Raw genomic sequence first — 16,688 nt, forward strand, 5'->3', positions numbered from 1 at the left:
CTTGGAGGAGGTTGATATACAGTAAACATCGTTGGGGAAACAACCAAAAAAGTTGTAGGATAAAAAACACCTTGATTCCTTACCTACTAAGGTAGCTGACTTCAAAGGTTCCTGCTTCTTGAGTCGCTTTCTCTTAGGAGTGTCAGCCAGGATGTGACCTGCAGTGCTGAAAACACTCAATCGAGTCTGTCAACGGGGCGAGACCAACAATTTGACTACGACTTCAGGACTACCTATTGCCCATATATTAAAAACTGCAACCTTACCAAAACCAACCACCTAACGTTTGCAAATTAGATATCAATTATCTAACTAGACTGAGGTGACTGTACACAAGTCGACGTCCTCAGACAACCATTAAAAACACCAACCCACACACAGGCATACAAAACTAAGGTTGAGGGGAGGTAGTAACTCCTTTGCCTAATACAGAAGCCGTAGCTACGTATGAGGCCAAGGTATAGCATTTCTTATAATCCACTCTCGCCTCTCTGAGGTAATAAGAGGCGAACACAGAGTTGCTCCTCCAGAACGTCGCATCCATAATTTGTCTGACCGACATGTTTTTGCGGTAAGCAAGAGGTCGCAATGGCTCTCACTTTGTGAGCCTGCACTTTTAAAAGGCCAAAGTGTTCCTCCTCACACAAGAGATGCACTTCTCTTATAACTTCCCTCAGGAAAAAAGACAAAGGGTTCTTAGAAAGGGGCTTCTGAGGATCTTTCACCGAACACCACAAGGAGCTAGAAGAGCCTCTCACATTTTTAGTGTGAGACAAGTAGGCTTTGAGGGCTCGGACTGGACAGAGGAGCCTCTCTTTTTCTTGACCTACTAGGTTAGTCAAGTTAGGAACCTCAAAGGTCCTTGGCCAGGGCTTTGAAGGGTTCTCGTTCTTGGCGAGGAAATCTATTCTTAAGGCACAAACTGCCCCATTCAGATTGCATGGACTTCACTGACCCTTTTAGCTGTTGCTAAGGCCAAAAGGAAGAGGGTTTTCTTCGTAACCTCCCTAAGAGGAGCTTGTGAGATGGGCTCAAATCTCTTGGTGCACAGAAATTTAAGAACCACATCAAGGTTCCAAGAAGGGGGCTTTAACTGGATCTGTTTGGTTGTCTCAAAAGACTTTAAGAGGTCATGTAAGTCCTTATTGTGAGACAAGTACAAGCCTCTATGTCGATAGACTGAAGCGAGCATGCTTTTGTACCCTTTGACTGTGGACACAACCAGCTTAGCATCCTGCCTGAGGTACAACAAAAAAACAGCAATCTGGCTCACAAAGGTATTGGATGAGGAAACCTTGTGTTTCCTACACCAAGCTCTAAAAGCCTCCCACTTGGACTGGTAGACTCTCTGTGAAGAGACCCTCGCTCTGGCGATAGCTTTAGCAGCTTGCGCTGATAATCCTCTCGTTCTGACGAGCTTCTCGATAGTCTGAAGGCAGTCAGATTGAGAGCGAGGGGGTTTTGATGATACCTCTCGAAGTGGGGTTGTCTGAGCAACTTTGGACTTGCAGGAAGGCTTTTTGGAAAGTGTATCAACATGTCCACCACCTCCGTGAACCATTCCCTTGTTGGCCAGAAAGGAGCTACCAGGATCATTTGTCCCGAAACGAGGAGGGCGAATTTCCTGACTACCAGGTTGATGATCTTGAATGGGGGAAAGTCATATGTGTCCATCCCCGTCCAATCCATCAAAAAGGCATCCACTGCTATAGCCTCCTTGTCCGGAACCAGGGAGCAATAGATGGGGATCCTCTTGCTTAAGTTGGAGGCGAAAAGGTCTATTAAGGGTCTCTCCCACAGCCTCCAGAGACTCTGACAGACCTGTTGGTTGAGGGTCCATTCTGTGGGAAGGACCTGCCCTTTCCTGCTGAGCATGTCCGCCCTCACATTCCTCTGTCCCTGTACAAACCTCGTCAGCAGATCTACCTTGTTCTCCTTTGCCCAAAGAAGGAGCTCCCTTTCTGTTTCGAACAGGGACAGAGAGTGAGTCCGCCCTTGTTTTCTGATGTACGCAAGAGCTGTGGTGTTGTCTGAGTTGACCTCCACAATCTTCCCAGACACCAAGTCTTTGAAGGCCTTTAGCCCCAGAAAAATGGCCATCAGCTCCTTGTTGTTGATGTGCCATTCCAACTGATTTCCTTCCCAAGAGCCTGAGACCTCCTTGCTTCCTATTGTTGCCCTCCAACCTCACTCTGACGTGTCTAAAAACAACACTAGGTCTGGGTTCTTCTTGTGTAAGGACATCCCTTCACCCCAACAAGGCTGGATCCAGCCACCACTTCAGAAGATCCTTGACTTCTGCTGGAATGGGGAAGGAAAAGAAGTCTTCCTGCGTCTTTCTGTTCCACGTTTTCGAAAGAAAGTGCTGTAGAGGCCTTAGATGGAGTCTCCCCAGTGAGACAAACTGCTCGAGGGAGGAAAGAGTTCCCAGCAAACTCATTCACTCCTTCGCTGAGCACCTCTTCCTGTCCAAGAAACTTCAGACTTTTTCGAGACACTTGGTCTGTCTTTCCTGTGAGGGAGAGGCCTGAAAAAGAACTGAATTCAGAACTATCCCCAAATAGAGAATAGTCTGATCGGCTTGATCTGAGATTTCTCCTTGTTGATGACCAGGCCTAGATCTTGAGCCATCATAAAAGTCTTTCGTAAATCCTCCAGACATTTCTCCTTTGATCGTGAACGAATCAACCAATCGTCCAGATAGAAGGATATGATTATTCCCTCTTGATGCAGCCAGCCTGACACATTCGCCATTATCCTGGTGAAGACTAGAGGAGCCGTGCTGAGACCGAAGCAAAGTGCTCTGAATTGGAAGCACTTCCTCTGCATTACAAATCTCAGGGACTTCCTTGAAGTCGGACGAATGGGGACGTGGAAATACGCGTCCTGCAAATCGAGGGACACCATCCAGTCCCCTGGATGTACTGATGCCAGCACAGACTGAGTCGTCTCCATGGAGAACTTGGTCTTCTCCACAAAGACGTTCAGAGAACTGACATCCAGGACGGGTCTCCATCCGCCCGAGTTCTTGGGCACTAGAAACAGGCGATTGTGAAAGCCTGGGGAGGATAGATCCCGAACCAGTTCTATCGCTCCCTTGTCCAGCATTTGGTCGACTAGGTCTAGGAGGGCCTTCTGTATCCCCGGATCTGTGTACTGGGCTACAAAGGCCAGCGGAGTATTTGCGAGAGGAGGTTTCTTCAGAAAGGGGATCTTGTATCCTTCCTTGATGACTGAGAGGGACCAGGTGTCCGCCCCTCTTCTCTTTCAAGACTGCCAAAAACCTGACAGTCTTGCGCCTACTGTCTGGAGGAGATGAACTTCATTTTCTGGAGCGAGCTCTGAACGAACCTCGGTTCGATCTTGGTCCTGACTCTTGCCTTCTTCCTCTAAAATCTGGTCTTGAAGTAGCCCTGCCCCGAAAGGGCTGCTGAAATTTCTTTTCCTACCGTTTCGAAGGAGGAGCGGCTGCCAAGGGCTTACGAGCCGAACGAGATAATAGGTCTTGGGTGGCTTTTTGGGCCAGGGAAAGCGTAATGTCTCTCACCAGGGTCTCGGGAAAAAGATGTTGAGACAGGGGGGCGTAATGAAGCTCAGACTTCTGCGCAATGGTAACAGACCTTGACGTAAAAGAGTAAAGCAGGGCCCTCTTTAGGATTCCAGCTGAGAACAGCGAAGCCAACTCATTCGCCCCATCTCTGAGGGCCTTGTCCATACAGGACATAATACTGGTTAGGTTTCGAGTTCCTTCCATCTGGTCAGTCTTCCTTGCCAGAGTCCCTAGCGACCAGTCTAGAAAACTAAAAACCTCAAAGGCTCTAAAAATACCTTTGATGAGATGATCCAGCTCTGACATCGACCACATGACCTTGGCTGAGTTGAGAGCATCCCTTCTAGCTGAGTCCACTAAGCCAGAGAAGTTACCCTTGGAGGAGGAAGGAACTCCCAGACCCAAAGGTTCCCCAGTCTCATACCACATACCAGCCTTTGAAGCTAGACGAGCTGGTGGAAACGAGAAGGAAGTCTTAACTGCTTGTCTCAGTTCCTTCATCCAGTCATCAATCTTCGCAAGAGCCTTCTTTGCAGGAATCGACAGCTTCATCTTGATGAATTCATCTTGATGAAGGCAGACTGTTTCTTGGCCTTCTTTCTGTTAAATTGGGATTGAGGAGATTGCTGAGCAGCAGGTTGGAATTCCTCTCCATTAAGTTTCAGAAGGGATCGAGAGAGAACTTTGTAATCTCCGGCAGCGTCAGAAGGTTCATCATCGTCATCAGAGACCTCCTCGAGGTCCTGATCCACATCTTCAACATCCTTCGAACGAAAAGGCGGCTCCTTAGAAACAGACAAAGGCAAATCAAAGGAATCGTCCTGCAAAAAAGGGCTTGCGTCCTGGCGCCGAGAGTAGGTGTCGTCCTGGCGCCGGAAAGAGTTATCGTCCTGGCGCCGAGCGCTAGAAGAGTCCTTGGAACGAGAGGCAGTATTGTCCTGAGGAAGCAGGCTGGTATTGTCCTGGCGCCGAGAGCGAGAGACAAAGTCGTCCTGGCGTCGTGAACGAGAGGCGGTATCGTCCTGGCGTCGTGAACGAGAGGCGGTATCGTCCTGGCGTCGTGAACGAGAGGCGGTATCGTCCTGGCGTCGTGAACGAGAGGCGGTATCGTCCTGGCGTCGTGAACGAGAGGCGGTATCATTCTGGCGTCGTGAACGAGAGGAGGTATTGTCTTGGCGTCGAGAACGAGAGGCAGTATCGTCCTGGCGTCGAGAACGAGAGGCGGTATCGTCCTGGCGACAAGAGGAGGTATCATCCTGGCGACGAAAGGAAGTATCGTCCTGCGTAAGCATATCGTTATCGTCCTGGCGCCGAGAGAGAGAGGAGGTACGGTGTCATGTCTTCGACGAAGAGAGTAAGCTTTCCTTAGGAGAAGAACTCCGTTCCCTCTTAGAAGTTGACTTCTTAATAGGCAAAGAGTCGTCTTTATGTCTATCAGACTGGGCGTGAGGGCGGCTAAACGCTTGCACTAAAGTAAAAAGTTGTTCCTGCATGACAGATATAAAGGATTTAGCAACTTCTGCTGGGTCTTGCGGTCCCGAAGGAGAGGGCTGACGAATAACACTCGTAGAAGGGGAAGGATCTTCGGCTGTAATATCCTGACTTGCGGGCTTAGACCGTCCTTTTCACAGGAACGGAGTCGAAATCGTCCTCCAACGGACAAGGTTCATGACTGCTAGAACTGGGAGAAAAAGAACGAGACGGTTCGTCGCGGCTCTACCTCCTCTTAGTAGGTCTTGACGCTTCAAACTTCCATTTACGTCAGGGAGAATTCGGAGAAGAAATTAACACATCCGACACTTCTTTTCCGGGACGGTCAAGAACAGCCTGGGAATCGGCAACAGGACTGTCTGAGGCGACGCCTGACCGAGGGTACGTACCTCTCACCCCCTTTCGGTTGTCGACGTACCTTCTCCCTTGGTCCTGGGAGCTTGGTAGAGGTCTAGGCCTAGGGTAATGACAGGTTCGATCAGTCGCCACCTCCACTGCACTTTCACAAGCACTAAAATCACTTCCACTATTCTTATCTTTAAAGGCCGCAAGTTGTTCTTTAATGGCCTTCAACTCGGCAGCCATCCTAGCGTACCGAGGGTCATCCGCAGATACGGATCCTGTAGAAAGGGCAGGAGTTACTAACTCAAGGAAAGGATCAACTTCCAAAGAGGAATTAATTATAGGCTCAAAGGATAAATCTACATTAAGTTCGTCTTCCTTTCCACTAACAGACTTAGACTTAGACCTAGAAGCTCTCCTAACTCTATCGAGCTCTAGTTTATGCACATAGAGCTTCATAATCAACCAATCCATTTCATCCAAAACCTTACATTCCCCGCACTTATTATTAAGGGCACATTCAAAACCCCTACAATTCAAACACACGGTGTGAGGATATACCGCCATTTTCGGTAATCTCACCTTACATTCCTCATTCGCACAGACACGGAATTGAATTTTATCACTCAATGATAACAGCAAAAAAGCAAAGAAATAACAAAAACACGATTGCCAAAACCCGAAATCAGTGTACTTCACCAAATAGCAGACTGGTACAGCAAAAACAGGGAAAGCGAAGAAAAACTCTTAATGACGGACCAACGTGTTAGCGATCCGGCCGGCAGAAATGAACTGAAGAATAGAAAACGGGAATGATTCCTTATACCACCCTGTAAGGATTGTTAACCACCTAACCGCCCAACCACCACAAGGCGGTTGCCGCGTTTTGAAAAATTCTGCCAAAAGTAGACACATTTAGCTATATATATATAACTGCCAGGTAAGTTTTATTCATAAAAAGAATTACTTATACAAGAGTTTGAGGCTGCTATTAGAACAGTGAAAGAGGAAGAGAAGCTAGTCACAGAAGCAGACATGGATGGCAAAAAGGGGGAAGAGAAGGGATGGATATGAGGAGGTACATGGAGGCCATGGATTGGGAATTAGGAATGAGGATGGGGAGTATGTATTAAGAGATGGTTCCAAGTTTTGAATTGGCATGTATGAACACCTGGTTTAAGAAGATGGATAAACATCTGATAACCTATGAAAGTGGAGGTGGAGAGCCAAATAGATTACATATTAGTTAGAGAAGTACACAAGGGGGTGATGAACTGTAAAGTGATATTGGGGGAAGCATGTGTTAAACCACATACACTAGTAGTGATGGATTTTGAAATGAGAGGTAGAAAACCCAACAAGAGAAAGAGGATATCCAGAATTAAAGTTACACCACGATCAGAATTAAGCCCATTTCTATTTGTGTTGGTCTTGGATAAGTTAAGTGAAGGGATCAGAAATGAAGAGTTATGGGAGTTGCTGTACGCAGATGATTTGGTGACTACTGCTGAGAAAGAAGAAGAATTACAGAGAAGGGTGGTAGAGTGGCAAAATACTTTGGAAATAAGTGCCCTGATGGTAAATGTAGTTAAGACTGAAGTTATGGTGAACAGTAAGGAAAGCCGGGACAGGATAGCCATACAGGAAAGTAGGGTAGCAGTTATAAAACAGGTAGAACAATTTGGGTACTTCAGATCTACTATAAATCAGGAGGGAGAATGTGAGGCTGCAATTGGGAATAGGATAAAAGCAGCCAGGGGAAATTGGAGTGAAGTAGCAGTAAAAGTCAAGATCTATAGAGCAGTAATAAGACCAGTGTTAATGTATGGATCAGAAATTTGGGCTTTAGACAAAAAGAGGAAGCAAAGCTTGAGAGAACAGAGATGAGAATGCTAAGGTGGATTATGGGATCATCGGTGTTTGAAATATTGGAAAATAAAATGAGAAGGGCAGGTGTAGTAAAGATTACAGAGATCCTAAGATTGGCAAGACCTAGATGGTTTGGGCATGTGTTGAAGGTGGATGGTGGAGAGAGAGTGAAGAAGGCTTAGGAGAAACCTGTTGGGAAGACCAAGAGGGAGGCAAAGAATTTGATGGCAAGATAAGGTGAAGGATGATATGGAAAGAAGAGGTTTGGTGGAGGAGGATGCCCTTAATAGAAGGTATTGGAGATGGTGCATCAGACAACCGACCCCTGAAGAAGTAGTAGCTCCATATAAGGTGGGACAATCTTAAATGAACGAACAGCTGTATTAGATATAAACAAGTTTTTGATAAAATTGATCTTTCACTTAACTGTATCCAATAATAATGTATGTAATGTTCACATATTAATATAGTACAGGTAGTTGCCGACTTACGACGGAGATAGGGACCAAGATACGCGTCGTAAGTAGATTTCAACGTATGTCGAACTGAAAAAAGTGAAGTTTCCGTAGATATTTCATGATGCGTCATGCTTCGGGCATCATCTAAGTCAAATTTTATGAATATTTTCTTGCTGTATATCATTATTTCCTTTCCTTTTTAGTAGGATATCATATTCTCTATTAAAGCATTTTCGTATTCTATATTTTGTTTACCTTTGGTTATGATCAGCTGATCTCTAGGTCCAGCTACTGTATCAAATAATTGTGCACATACCAGTGGCATATTTTACATATATATTCATATATATATATATATATATATATATATATATATATATATATATATATCTCAATTTATTCGAAATCTCTTCATGATGAATATTACATCAGCACCAATATGTTACAGGATGTAAGTTTTCATAAAGTTCGTTTATAGCTATTATTATTAGTTATCATGGGAATACGTTGTCACTTTCTGTGTGTGTGTGTGTGTGTGTGTGTGTGAGGGGGGGGGGGCCCTCTAAGGGTAGTTCATATTTAAAGCTTCACAGTATTTAATTTTGTATTCATTATTAAGCCTTCATATTTCTTTTGTCATTATTGTGGTTTATAAAAGGATGTTTGTATTCAATTTTTCAATTTCTTGAGCATTTCAATAATCAACAAATACTTTTGGTAGGCATCGGCTGATCTCAAGGTCATGCTACCGTATCGCGATTATATGCACATTCAGTATGAATAATACAGCGTTATTATCTAATCTTCTTTATTACCTTATTCAAAATCTCTTCATAATGAATATTACATTAGCACCAATATGTTATAGGGTATCACAGTTTCAATACAGTTTGTTAATTATCATATGAATACATGCTCTCTCTCTATCTCTTCTTAAATTAACCGTTAAATCTTCTTATTTCTTTAGATCTTATTAGAATTCTTTGTATCAATACTCGATGATTCGATAATGGAAATATCACTTGGTAATACACCGAAAGGAAATAATTCGGTTTGCCAGCGCGCATTCCTCCATATATATAACGTCACAGGACATGTGAAGTGAACTCGACAAAGAATGATTTGCAAATTATGTGAAACCTCTTTTCTTTTTTCTTGCAAGAAATGAAAAATACTAACTTACCAAGCAAAAGTGTTCAATTTTTATAATGTAAAAGGAAATATATTATTTCTAAGAAAATATTTGTCCTAGTAGTGTACTTTCTTTAAATAAATATCGATCTATTATCAGAGATGAAATAAAACTAGCATAAAGTCAAAATTATGCTAAGTTAGTTCTCATAACAACCGATACAGACGCACAAAATACTTTGTATAATTACTTGATATTTCGATAATGGGAATACTAATACTAATCGTTAGCCTTTTGGAAGGAAATCTCTCTATTGCCCGATCGCTTTCCGCCGGTAATATGACATCACCAAATATATGATATGAACTTGACAGTTATGAAAAAACTTCTTAATGTATTTTATCTACTGAAAATGGATACTGCATATTCACAATAAAAGAAAATTCTAACTTACCAAGATAAAACACTTGAATTTTATACAAGAAAATAGATTATTTCCAAGGAAAATATTTTCTATTAGTGTACTATGTCAGACATACTTGTGATGTCATCACAGTGAAAAAAATCGTTGTAAAGTTGAACAGTCATAAGTCGCATACGTCATAAGTCAGAAACTACCTTTAAGAAATATAAAGAGCGAATGAGTAATCTTTTCCATTGTTTTTATTTTTTAAGTTGAAGGACTACCAGATATGCTTTCCAAATCAGCTGATTAAGGCAAAATTCTGTAGGGTCTTTTTCATTTACCAAAAGAAATAATTAATGCTTCAAATATCCTTATTTTATCACACTAGGGTAAATAGTTTGAATTAAAATACTTTTCTCTCATATTGTATTTACTATCGAGTTTAATGGCATATCAAAGTTTACCAAGTTTAATGGTATATCAAAGTTTACCGGAGTTTAATCCATGTTGCTGATGCATGATAATTTATAGTATTTAGGTTTGCAGTGCTTCATTATACAACTTAGGATATTCCCTTTTTTTCTTCCAATTCATTAGGTATTTTTGCTAACATCGGTTTACCTTTTCAGAAACCAAATATACCTTCTTACACTTACTATAAACTCAGGAATTTTAGACTTACATTAGATCGTGTTATTACAAAACTCTCTTTTTTCCTTTTCCTCTCCAGTTTTGGACCGAGCTTTACCCCAATTCCAAACAGATTGGCTGCTATGAACATTGTTTTTCCACTTCAGCTATAGCTTGTTTTCTATATTAGGCAGTATATATGCCTTGATTTTCCCCCCACAGAGAATAAGCATATAAATGTAAAAATACAGTAGATCAAGTCTTATTCTACTTAATTTTGTAGCATAATTACAGCAACTGTTTACTATCGCATAATGATTGAAATGTAAGGAACACAGCTATTACCATATTTGATTGTTCATAACAAAACCCATTTTCCGTTCAGTTTCTACTGTGGCTGTATGAATTATGCAATGAGCATGACATTATTAATGATACTTTTATCATTTTCTTTTATTCTATATTGATAAAATTTTCAGATATAAATTATCCCTAAAAAAATTTGTAACTTCAAATTTTTAGTATAAATTGAAGCATGGGACAAAATTCTTTTATTCACATCTTTGAAAATTTGTTCATTGGAGCTTCGAGGCATTGGTGTATAAGGATCCAGCCTAACAGCTCGGCTACTACAATGAAACCTGGGTATCTGGAGATGGGAACTAGAATCAGAAAATATTGAAGGTTATGTAAATAGATATCCTATGGTTATAAAGTCTTCTCTGGACTGCCCCTGAACTAGATGTTAACAAAGCAAAACCAGAAATGGCCTATACAAAATGTTAACTTACCATAAATTTGAACAATCAAAGGAGTCAGCTATTAGCTCAGTTAAACACAACTCTTAAAAAGAGGAACTTATGGAAAATATGCTTCCTCCAAACATAAAAAGCAATTCCATAAGCAAACCACCCACTTGAATGTTAAATAACCTTAAACTCAAAAGGAAAAAATCCAATTTCAATGGGTGCGACTACTCCAAATAACCACTATTAAATGCACTTTAAAATCTGGAGCAGTTGTAACTAAAATTATTGGCAAGAAAATCAGAGCAACGAGACAACTCATGACAAGGTGGGTGCATTCTAGCCAAACTGCAGTTATTACCACTAGTCACCAGGCGTCGCTTTAGTAGGTGAGAGGCACCAGGCGGATTCTTAGGTATTTTGGGTAACATTGCGATTGAGTCTGCTTTAAGAACTAAGCAATTTGAATATCTGGGGAGATATATTAAAAGAAATAAAAAAAAATACGCAAAAATAAAATTAACCACTACTTGGAAATAAAGTATAGAAAAATTTCACTATCCTGTATTCATCATCATCAGCCATTACTAGTCCACTGCAGAGCAAAGGCCTCAGACCTGTCCTTCCACTTGCACCTGTTTATGGTCTTTCTATGCCAGTCCATACAAACAAACTTTCTTAGTTCACCAATCCAATCTCTTAATGTTCATCTATTTGTCTTTCTCATAATATGTACAGAATCCAAAAATATGAACAAGTAAGAAACTGTATTAAATTATGCAAGATAATGTATTATATTATGAAATAATGATTCATTAGTCAACTCTTGATCCTATCATAAGTTGAAATCAAGAAACAGTATTCGCCACAAATAGAGGTATGACCAGGCAATTTCTAGTTGACTGCCTACGTGATGTCGCTCAAAAGAAAAATGCAACAAGACTAGCTTCCATGCAAAAAAATTCAACATAATACAATGTAAGCTTGAAACAGAATACTAGACAGGAGTACCAAAAAATTTCAAACCTTTATCAAGGAAATACATAAAACTATAAGAAAATGCATATTCATATGGTAGTTGAATATTCTTTAAACATCAATACTGTAGCTAAAAGCAAAAAAAAAAAAATAAGTGCTAAATATACAAATGCTAGAAAGTAGAATGAATAATGATATAACTGAGGGGACAATGAAAACTCATTAGTTTATTATGTAGCCATATCTAAAAAGAAAGACATTAGGTATTCCATAATATCAAAAATATGTTGCTACAAGGATTTCATACACTTTGATAAAACTCTCAAAAGTCAATACTGAACTCATGAAGTATCCAAACCTTCCCAATAGTACATTTGTAAATCAAGACACTTCAAACCATACAAGTGGCAAATAAGTCTTAAAACATACCTTGACTGGGGTTTTCAAAGAAACTAGAGCTAACTTCTGAACTTTATCAGTCATGGTTGCGGAGAAAAGCATAGTTTGCCGTTTTGCTGAACACTGATTCATTATATCTTTCATCTGTTCTTCAAAATGCTCATCCAAAAGACGATCTGCTTCATCCAGGACCAAAATCTGCAAATATCCATTTATGTGTATTGGAAAGCATCATAATGAAATAAGATAAATACCTAATATTCGTTAATATGGGAAAATGATGCAGAATGTTCTAGAAATGAATTTCTACTGTAGAGTTACCCACGGGATTTGCAGAAAGCAATTTATATTAAAAAAAAATATTGTAAGCACCAAAATCTCCCATTAGCAATAATGATTCAAGAAATGGACGAAAGGTACAAAATGTTTTTCAAAACATAATTTACATATTATAAAGAACCCCTCTTTTGAAAGAAGTAATCTAACATATGAAATATGATGAATATGATGAAAGAGATAAGGACTTTGTAGTAAAGTTATGCTATCAACTAAATAAGTGATAGTGTCTAAACTTTGGGATGAAGGTCAAGTAAAAGACAAGTGTGATAAGTCGAAATGTCTTTGAGACATCAGAACCTTAAGCCTAAATGAAACCAAAGTTAGCAGCCATTTTTTGTAATAGTGATCACAATTTCATGTCTCTTATCCAGAACGAAAATGGGGAACTGAGAGGTATATACTAATTAATCTTAGAAACAGCAGTCACTGAACACTTTGTTAAAAGCTGCACCAGAACTTAGTGAAGATTTCCCTCTAAGATAATAGCAATGTTAATCCCAGGTAAGATTAATTAAACTAATGGTTTGCTCCAGCAACAATGGTAATTCTGATTTAAAATGTCAAATATCTTTCTTCTTAGTTATCTATTGTAAGGGGTCATCCAACAGAAAACTTATGCCAGAAGTTATATACCTATGGTATTAAAACTTTTCCATAAGATTCATGACTTTTGTATGGTATCATCATTCTATTGAGATACCATGGTGTCCAACTGATATTATCAGGTTTTTTATTGGTAGTGAATAACTTCATAACTGTGTAATGGATATGTATACATAATTTGTAACTTAACGAGAAGCTCTAATGTTAATTCAAAGACAAGTTCCTTAGAATGGCCTTTCTGAATGAGCATATATGAATAGTATTTACACTAATTATTTATTGGCTTGTAAATATTTGTTAATTTATCTGTAATTATAAGTTTTGACTTTTTCATTTTATCATTTTAGTTTATTACATATGAATAGATGTAAGTGCATAACAAAATGAACTAACCTCAACACCATCAATACCAAAATTCGGCGTATTTTTCAGATGATCTAATAGACGTCCAGGGGTAGCAATCACAATATCTGGCATCGTCTTCAGCCTGGCAACCTGAGTGCGAAGATCTAATCCACCAACTGACAAAGCTGTATCTATACTGGTGTACTTTGATAAGTCTTTTGTGACCTGAAAAACCTAAGAAAAATTTAACATTAAATACAGTATATGTAAAAATATTATCCACATAGAAAAATAAAAATTATTTGCAGGTTTAATAATTTCATAACTCCAATTTTACTTCCTCCCTAATTTCCAATTCACAAAAGGAAGAGCCAAATGATACTTTATATCCAATGAACAATGTGCTTGCAATAAAAAAGAACAGCAAAGCATTTGACAAGGCCTTATATTCTTCACCAATTCCTTGCGAACTTTGCAGACAAAACTATTACTATGACCTGTTGTCTTTTTGCTTATTCCTCTTCTTTCATCAATTTCTATAAGAGATGGTTTTTCTATGCTGTCTCTTTTGCTTCACTATTAATTCTGGTACCTAGGATTGCTTTCAGATATTTTCCATGATTAACCTACACAAAAGAAGGAATGACACGTGTATTTCAAATTTGTTCAACATTCAATATTCATGAAACATCACAATTAGCCAATAACATTTACATGGATAGGGTAATAAAAATTCCAGAAAATATCTAAATACTGCAAAAATGTGTGGCCCCTCTGGAATGGAAATATCTGGCACCCCTATAATGTCCACAATATAACATCTCAACATGGTGATAAATTGGTACAGAAAGAAAGATGAAAAATTTACTCAATATTATTATTATCATTACTAGCCAGAAAGAAAGATGAAAAATTTACTCAATATTATTATTATTATTACTAGCCAAGCTACAATCCTAGAAGGAAAATTAGGATGCTGAATGAATCCAACAGAGAAAGCAGCACGGTGGGGGGAAGATGGAGAAACATTGAATGAACTATACTTGAAAAATAACAAAATTATAGAAAATATTAGGGTCAGTAACTCTTAAAATACATGTCATATATAAACTATGAAATGAGACTTATGTGCCAGCTTTTTCAACAGAAAGCATTTGCAAATAGTTTGACCGGGAGTTTCATTGATTCCACTGCCAGATTAGGAAGATTGTTCCAAAAACTAGTCAAAATTTGAATAAAACTTCTTGAATACTGTGTAACATTGAGCCTAATGATGGGAAGGCAACGCTTAAAATTAGCTGTATACCTATTAATACGTACAGGAGGGTACAGTCTGGGAAGATATGAATGCAAAGGATTGCCATAATCATGAAAAATACAACGCAACATGCCCAAATGACTAACTATATTACAGTTCTGTAGATTGAAATCTATATCAGAAATAAAGAATTATATATAAAACAAGATTTTTTTTTGCTAAAAATTAAGATGAGTAAACAGGTGGTGACTAAATAGAACAATACTTAAAACCTGGTTGAATGAAATCATTAAAACTTCTCAGGATAGATTGATCACCAAAAACCTTGAAAATACTTTCTCATTCTGGCCTTTTTACACAACTGAAGTAGAAAAAAACTGGATAGGTTTCTCAGTAATAAATTTGCAATCAATAGTCACACCTAGAATTCTGAAGGAGTTGTACTGTTTTATACTGTAGTTAGACTTTCCAGATGCAAAGAACTAGATGTTGAAGAGCAACTGTCCTTGACCTACTTATAATTATTCTACTTAAGTTTTGTTAGGATTCAACCTCATCCCCATACATTACACCAAACACTAATTTTGAAAAGCTCTCTTCTAAGGAGTTCAGCAACCACATATTTTAAATCAGGAGATGGAATTGATGCAAAGCAAGTAGCATCATCTGATTATTCCATTCAAAAATTTGTTTTCTAAGACAAAACATATATGCATATATAATATGAAAAGTAATGGGCCAAAAACAATACACTGAGAAACATCAGATATTACATTCTTATAGTTACTAAAGTGTGCATTTATATATATACATATATATATATATATATATATATATATATATATATATATATATATATATATATATATATATATATATATATATATATATATGTATGTATGTATAAATATATATATATGTGTATATATATATATGTATATATATATATATATATATATATATATATATATATATATATATATATATATATATATGTGTGTGTGTGTGTGTGTGGGTGTGTGTGTATACACACACACTAATATCAGTGTGCTTCAAGTTTCAAGTCGAAGCTTTCAGTGTGTTTGAAGTCAAAGCTATCAATAAAAACCTCAAAGAAATGGAAAGCCCCTAGATACGTTGGATTAACTGTTGAAATGATATTGGCTGAAAATTAACCGAACCCCAGAATACTTACAAGATTATTTTGTATAATGTGGCATGAAAAGAGAAAACCTGATGAATGGGAGTTAGGTGTGCTGGTGAAAATGAAAAAAAGGAGTACTGACTAATTGCAATAATTACAGAGGCATCCCCCTTATGTCAGTTGTTAGGAAAATATATATTATGAAAAGCTGACAGATGAATAAGCAGAATATGGAATAGGTAGAAGTTGTACTGACCAAATTTTCATTTAGAAATTCACTATTGATGGCATTTGTGGACCATGAAAAAGCCTTTGATATTGTACACTGGCCAATTTTGTGGAGACTACTGCGTAATAGAATTCCTCTCATATATATATATATATATATATATATATATATATATATATATATATATATATATATATATATATATATATATATATATAGATATATATATATATCTATATAGATATATATATATATATATATATATATATATATATATATATATATATATTATTATTACTAGCCAAGCTACAACCCTAGTTGGAAAAGCAAGATGCTATAAGCCCGAGGGCTCCAACAGGGATATATAGCCCTGTGAGGAGGGGAAATAAGGAAATAAATAAATGAGAATAAATTAACAATATTTCATTCTAAAATAAGTAACAGTGTCAAAACAGATATGTCCTAAATAAACTATTAACAATATCAAAAACAGATATGTCATATATAAACAATAAAAAGACTCATGTCAGCCTGGTCAACATAAAAACATTTGCTCCTACTTTGAACTTTTGAAGTTCTACTGATTCAACTACCCAATTAGGAAGATCTTTCCACAACTTGGTAACAGCTGGAATAAAACTTCTAGAATACTGTGAAGTATTGAGCCTCATCATGGAGAAGGCCTGGCTATTAGAATTAACTGCCTGTCTAGTATTACAAACAGGATAGAATTGTCCAGGGAGATCGGAATGTAAAGGATGGTCAGAGT

The 16,688-nt window shown here is 38.2% G+C and overlaps 1 protein-coding gene across 1 annotated transcript in view; it reads right to left on the bottom strand.

Annotated features, from left to right (window-relative positions):
- Positions 1-11,983: 11,983 nt before the first annotated feature.
- Rs1 (Dead-box helicase Rs1) overlaps positions 11,984-16,688 on the bottom strand; it is a 474,615-nt gene continuing 469,910 nt past the window's right edge. The window contains exons 7-8 of the mRNA XM_068377426.1: positions 13,337-13,522; positions 11,984-12,199 (exon numbers count right to left, since the gene is read on the bottom strand). Coding sequence (XP_068233527.1) covers positions 11,984-12,199; positions 13,337-13,522 — 402 coding nt within the window. The remainder of the gene's footprint in view (positions 12,200-13,336; positions 13,523-16,688) is intronic.

Source organism: Palaemon carinicauda, chromosome 7, assembly GCF_036898095.1.
Source record: "Palaemon carinicauda isolate YSFRI2023 chromosome 7, ASM3689809v2, whole genome shotgun sequence".
In the NCBI taxonomy this organism is placed as follows: domain Eukaryota; kingdom Metazoa; phylum Arthropoda; class Malacostraca; order Decapoda; family Palaemonidae; genus Palaemon; species Palaemon carinicauda.